Here is a 7073-nt window from a genome sequence, read left to right as displayed (position 1 = left end):
AGGGGCTACCTTGTATCTGGCCCATGTGTGAGGAGAGCCTGTGGCTACACATTAGGGGGTTTGGGATGGGGGGGGTTCGCGGGGAGTAGGTGGGGGGTTAGTGTTTCAATAGCACGCTGGTTCTAATGAAAAGCATTGAGGGGTGCATACTGCTGTGTAACTGATTCCTCTCTCTGAGGAGATTAGGAGACACATTGTTGGTTTGGATGCTCATTTCCATGAGAGCACTGCCTCCCACCAGCGCCTGCTTTCCATTGTTATAAGGGTTGAAACACAGAGAACCAGTGCCCCCGGCTTCCTTGTAGCCTTTGTTTTACAAATGGACCGAAATGTAGATGTCACGTCACAGATGCCCTACAAGCTCATTAGATGCTAGCTGTGAACTTTAGTTTGTTACATTTTAGGAGTTGCTTTCTTCCTCTACCTCCATTCCTAACTCTTTAACAAAACAAGCATACATTATTTTGAGCAACATATTGTATGATTATTAACGATGAAACACTATTGTTTTGATGTTACATTTCATGTCATGTCATGCACCACGAGTAGCAGTGGAATTATTTGCCACAGTGTGCATTAGCAATACGTTTAACCCCTCTTATTGTGGATGGTTATTTTCCAATAATAATAATTGGAAATCTTGCAGCATGTAGAAAAAAAGTACTCCCATGTCACATGTTCCGCTGTAGCTACTGTAATATAGTAGTAGATACTATATGTCTGTCTGTCTGGGAGTTCACTATACCCAATTTTTCTATAATATGTCATTCAGTGTCTACAGTGCTATTTCTGACTTCAATTAATGAATTATGTACTCTCCTGGGCAGCAGGGCATGTTGACTTGCATATGTGTGTTGGGGGCCACCTGGACCAACATACCATGCTGAGTCTCCCTGTCACTGAGGAGGATAGGCAGGGTGTTGCCAGTTAACAGCTAACGAGCTGCTCTGGCACAGCAAGCCTGCCGGGGAACTACACTGGCTGGGGGTCCAAGGGGCCCAGTGAGGCCCCACAGGGGTGGTGGTGGTGGAGCGGGCCAGTGGCCCCCAACGTCCAACGCAGCAGAGTGCCCAACCAGCACCACCAGCAGTCATTCAGTCCCCCAGCTGTCGGCCTGTCCGTCACAGCCTAACGAACACGGCCTGTCCCTCACCCAGCAGAGGGCCGTCAATCAGAGCACACCCAGGAGGGACCAGAGGGGCGGGACAGCAGCCCACCGCCGAGATACTAACAAAGACATACTTACATTTGCAAGCGGTTTCAGCGCCACTTCTCTATAAAAAGAATGATAGAGTGTAGCTGATAAGAGTAATGACAAAGGACAAAGAGGTAGGAGGGATGAGGGTCCGAAGGGAAGGGAGGGGTTGATAGCTGAGGAGTGGGTGGGAGAGCTTGATAAAATGTACGCTTTGCTTACATTTCTCCATTTGGGGTTGTGTCCCTCTATATCCCGTTACCTGGGAAGAATGGGATTTGTTATATGACGATTTTTCCATGTCATGAGTTGACATTCACTTAATTTCCTGGAAATGGAACGGAATGTTAAGGGAATGAGCAAGTTGATACATTGACTTGCTTCATTGAGTCAGATTTAAAGAGGTAGTGTATCTTGCCTCCTATGTTTATGTTACATTAGTAGTGATTAGTTCTGTATTTGGGTAAATTATATTCAAATAAGCATTTTAGAAATGCGTTCCATTCCCACTTCATGCCAAATATCCAGATTTATTCTCTGCTTACCACTTTCCCTCTCTGTTAGGAGAAGTACAGGTATCTGGTTGTGGTTTAAAAAAAACTAACAAGGACTAGGTGTTGAATACTCTGTAGATTCCCTTTAAGCTTTTGTTGTGTTGTTCACACCTTCTCGTGACCTATTCTATTGACATGCTGTACTTAGGCCTTTTGTTGTGTCAGCTCAGCGGCAGGTGATGACCAGTAATTGAAGTCACACCTAAGCCCATTGTTGTTAGTAGCTCATTAGGACTCACGCTGTTGTCATGGCCCTGGATCTTCTCATCAATCAGAGGCCCACTGTTAGACTATAGTGGGGCACAGATATCGAATACAGTATGAGAATGGGAAATTAAAAGCATAATTGAGAGTTCCACTAGAGAAAGGGGGCTTGAAAGGTTGTCCTTCATGGTTCTTCTCCTGGACTTAATCAGAGGCCCACGGTTAATTGGCACAGTTATATAGGATACAGTATGTATGAGAGTGGGAAATGAAAGGCATCATTGAGGCTTCCAGTCGATCCATCTATGACGGACTAAAGTAGGCCTACCAATCTTGTCTAAAAGGGAGTTTTCGAAGAGAACAGAGGAAACTTTTCCATTCACCTTAAGACCAGCCAAATCGTGCATGTGCTGGCCATATAACACTCACAAGAGACTATCATTCATCTTATCTTGTATACTGAATCTCATAGGGAACTGAGGACAGTCCTCCTCCATTTGGCCACTCTTCTGGGCAAACGAGGGACATCCTGAGAGCAAACAGTACATATGCAACCTGTCAGAACAAGACCAACACCTGCATTGTAGCCGACATGCGAAAGAGGAAAAGAATTGAAAGGACAGTCTACAAGTCAGACAAAAGCAATTGCCCTGAGCTGTTTGTGTTTTAAGACATACTGATGGCATTAGTTAAGCCTCTGACTCATTGCTCTCCAGTCAACTCATTGTACCAGTTGAACAAATTTGCTCTAGGCCTGAGGGACCTCGCCCAAATACCCCATCTCCCCTCTATTTCTTCCCATTGTTTATCCCTCTCCATCTACCTAATGCACAACACACACACACACACACACACACACACACACACACACACACACACACACACACACACACACACACACACACACACACACACACACACACACACACACACACACACACACACACACACACACACACACACACACACACACAGACAGACAGACAGACAGACAGACAGACAGACAGACAGACAGACAGACAGACAGACAGACAGACAGACAGACAGACAGACAGACAGACAGACACACACAAACCATCTGTGGAATAGCCTTTTGATTATGTTCAGCATAACGTGAACATTTAAATCAAGATGATGCATTTCATGAATTCTGTTAATAACAGATGAATAGCAGATGCTAGTCTTCTGTTATAAATGTATCTTACTTCAGTAACATTATTTTTGTTTTAACAAATAAATAGATAATACGATATGTAAGCTATGCGTTATTATATATATGTATATATATATATATTTATTTTAAAAAATGTGGACACCTTTATGCAAACATGGCTAAATGTTATTCTCTGACATATTAATACTTATATTTAACAATTCACCCTTTTAGAAATGAACCAGAAATACCTATAGTGCGCACAAATTCTGTAAAAACGTATCCTTCAACTGATGTCCTTTTGGAGAACATGAAAGGGCAGAGTGGAATAAGAACTCTTCTGCTTCTCGCATCTTTAACAATCATTCGACCTTCCCACATCACCATTTGTTATCTCATAATTATCATATGCATTAGTTAACACCTGTTTCACTTAACCACTTTTAATTAGCCCCATTGAAACGACATGCTGAAGCCACAACAAAACTCTCCGACATGTAAAGGGCAGTCTGTTATGGTTCAATCACAATAAATTAACAAAAAAGTTCTGAGGCAGGTAAACCCATTGACCAATTGGCACCCAAAGATTAAGCCTACATTTGTTAATTAGGAATAGTAAATAAAGTAAATTGGTATCTAACTAAATATGTGAGATGTTTACCGATTTTATATTAATTTAATAGTTTACGATAGACTTGTGGAATAACAGCATAATGCCTACATTTTTTCGTTTCAGATGTTGAGGGACATTTAGTATAGCCTACAAAAACCAATAGCTTAATTCAAGCTACAAATATTAGATGAAACCTCAGACAAATCCAAATAATAATTTATTAAAGACATTACAGTTTCAGCCAATGGTCATGGAAAGAAACCTGAAATCTGTTAACATCATTAGACTAATTCAGTTGGCTAACTAAATTCACAGCTATATGTTCAGAAGTAATTTTCCAACAGAGGTCTGATCGTCAGACAAGATAGGTCTGCCTGGTGTTAATCTTATTCAAGTAATTTTATTATCAAATTTGATGGGAAACTTGAGTTTGATTTTAAAAGAGTTTCATTCTCTTTTGGAAAATGTGTTTATTCTTTGCCTGTAAAACACTTAATTTTGTTGGAATTCCTAAATGTTGGGGTAAGTAAAGGTGAAATGATTACGATTTGTTGGGCGTTCATAAATCTGTTAAATAAAAGGTGGAATTTTGGCTAATTTCAGGTGACACATAAATTAATAGTTTGGAATTGTTCCATTATTAAGGTTACCGATCATGTTGTGACAAAAAATAGTAAGTCAATTATTAGAAATAGTTAGCTAGATCTCTATATCCTATGCATCAGAATAAAATTGTGAATTTCAAATGAAGTTTAATTATTCGTCTCTCACCATAGAAATGCTTGGTTCGAGATAAGTATCACGTAGGCTATTTAGCGCCTTTAAGAAACCGTTAAAAGGAACAGCGGAGTTCTCCTTTGATGGGATTTGGTCCGAGTGAAAGCGAGTCTTTTGAACCCGTCAGTCGCCGCGGCTAAGGAACGCCCATGACTGCACAGGGGTATATTAAAAGTTCGCGAGGGTGCACATACTGTCATTCAAAATCTGATAGTCAGGGCGTAAGGATGCCTGCGTCACAAATTGGATTTGGCAACTTCTTCTTTGAAAGAAACATCAACATGCTCCCTGGATATCAGATACCAGTTTTGGGATGTCAACCCGGGGTACAACAGCAACAAGCCCCTCATCTTGCTGCGATGGCTGGGGTCCCTTTGGCATATTCAGGACTACAGGGATACAACTTTATCTCCTATCCACACTACAGACACATCGCGCACATGGTAAATTACTTGAGAATAGCCTATGCTTCTAATGGATAATTCATTACATTTTGTAATCTGAATACAACAGATACAACGTACAACTGTGCTTGATGCTTGCCTTTCTCGCCAATAAAATGAAATGCGTAATTACGCACTTGACAAATCAGTGTGGTCGGTTATGCAGAAGTTTAAACGTTGCAACTCTCTCTTGTGTTTTCAGAACAACTCCTTCGACCTGAAGACTGTCTCTCCGTATTATGAAGCGCTTCTCGGCCGAGGAGGGCCGTTCTACCCGCAATACCGACCAGGCGCAACCGATGACCCAAGCAGAGTCGCCAAGGTGGCTACCCGGGAAAGCACCAGCGCGCTCAAGGCCTGGTTGAACGAGCATCTCAAGAACCCATATCCTACAAAGGGCGAGAAGATCATGCTTGCCATCGTAACCAAGATGAGCCTCACGCAGGTGTCAACTTGGTTTGCCAACGCCAGGCGACGGCTGAAGAAGGAGAATAGGGTGAGCTGGGCGTTCAAGGGGAAATCTGACGAGGAGGAGGGCGAAAGCGACGAGGAGAAGAGTGATGTCTCTCTGCAGAAAAGCGCTTTGCTTGATGAAGAAGAAATAGATCCTCAAACCGTCGATGACAAGGTGGAGGATATTGGACATAGAGTGGACAACTCAACGCCAGAGTTGGTGGATGCACGCCTGGAGAAACAATCAAGCGATGACCATAGAGACAGCACGCGTGTTCATGGGGGAAATTATGTCGAAAAGAGTGACACCGAACGCACATCATCCCCATCTCGTCTAGGATGTAAGGACAACGTTGAGTGTCAAAAGCCCAAAATATGGTCTTTGGCAGAAACCGCGACCTCGGAAACGGTGAAAAAGCCCCACCAGGACAATGTGCGTCATCCCAGGAGCACAGAAATGGGCAAATTCTGGTCAGAATGGGCATCAAGGAATGGACTGTGTATTCCCAGATATACTGCTCACGATATTCTTTAACGAAGCGTTTACAGTTTTAAATGACCAAAAACACATGTTTACATATTTCGCACTTTAAAATGCCAAACTCCAGGGATTGGAACAGGCTTATTTTTTATGTGGTAGCCTACACGCTTACTATGGAAAATGCTGGGCAGGCCTATATGTTGTCTGGCTTCTTGTAAGACCGAAGACTCTTACAGAGTTATGTTTTGTGTACATAAGTGTAGATGTATTTGCATTAATAATCTGTACATTATAATTTCATTTGTCTTATCATTAACATTTATTTTGGTAAAATAAAATCCCTCAAAATATGAAATGGAATTGTCATGTGTTGATCATTCACCAGTTCTTACTGTTTTTTGGGCAAGGTCTGGCAAGGCCACAATCAGATTTTAAGGTTTTATATTTAGCTTTCCAAACTTATTCTGGTAGTTTATTACGATTTTTATCCAAGAATATTGCTTAATACCTGACTGTAAAGATTTAACAGATCTGATTGATATGCAAATTAAATATTTGTTATCTAAACCCCAATCTATGCAGGATAAATATTGTTGAATAATAACAAGGATGACAATTAATCATGGCCCATGGTCACATGTTCACTGACTGAAATCATCCTTTTATCAGTTTAAATTAGTTCAATTAATTAATAGTAAAGTCATTGGTTCTCTCATTGTTGGGCCATGCAGGGTGATAGTCACACTAACAATTTGATGGAACATAGCCCAAACAAGGAAACTGCATTGGGGTCGTTATCCAAATTCAGACAGGAGTTGAATAATACCATTTCAAAATGGAACACAGTAGAACTGCAGATGAGTAGAAACAGATTGATCCTACAATTCAACTTGAAGAGTCCAAAAGGGGGAGCAGGCCTGCTAACCTAAACCAGTTCAGTTTTCTGCATCTCCAAACCTCCACATGGAGAGAGAGATTGTGTGTGTGTGTAGGAGAGAAACGGACATAATCAGACAACAGGAGATCATACCTACAGGATCTGATGGGTGAGATTCAGTTAGGGGGAGATGAGTGGGGGGTGAAAGACTAGAAAAACCTCTCCCTTGTCAATCACCCAGGTTTCCATGTAAAGGGCTGTAACTGCACTTATCCGGTGATAATGAGAAATCACCTAAGAGGAAAGAAGCCTGAAATGCACTG

General features: G+C 41.7%; 1 protein-coding gene across 1 annotated transcript; it reads left to right on the top strand.

The window, feature by feature from the left end:
• Positions 1–4641: 4641 nt before the first annotated feature.
• On the top strand, positions 4642–6228 carry LOC139543246 (iroquois-class homeodomain protein irx-1-B-like). The gene is made up of 2 exons (XM_071349495.1): positions 4642–4939; positions 5142–6228. The coding sequence occupies exons 1-2, from the start codon at positions 4646–4648 to the stop codon at positions 5925–5927; spliced, it is 1080 nt and encodes a 359-aa protein (XP_071205596.1). The 5' UTR covers positions 4642–4645; the 3' UTR covers positions 5928–6228.
• The last annotated feature ends 845 nt before the right edge of the window (positions 6229–7073 follow it).

Source organism: Salvelinus alpinus, chromosome 17 (assembly GCF_045679555.1).
Source record: "Salvelinus alpinus chromosome 17, SLU_Salpinus.1, whole genome shotgun sequence".
Lineage (NCBI taxonomy): Eukaryota > Metazoa > Chordata > Actinopteri > Salmoniformes > Salmonidae > Salvelinus > Salvelinus alpinus.
Note: the sequence above shows the minus strand (reverse complement) of the source record. Positions and strands in the feature narration are given on the sequence as shown.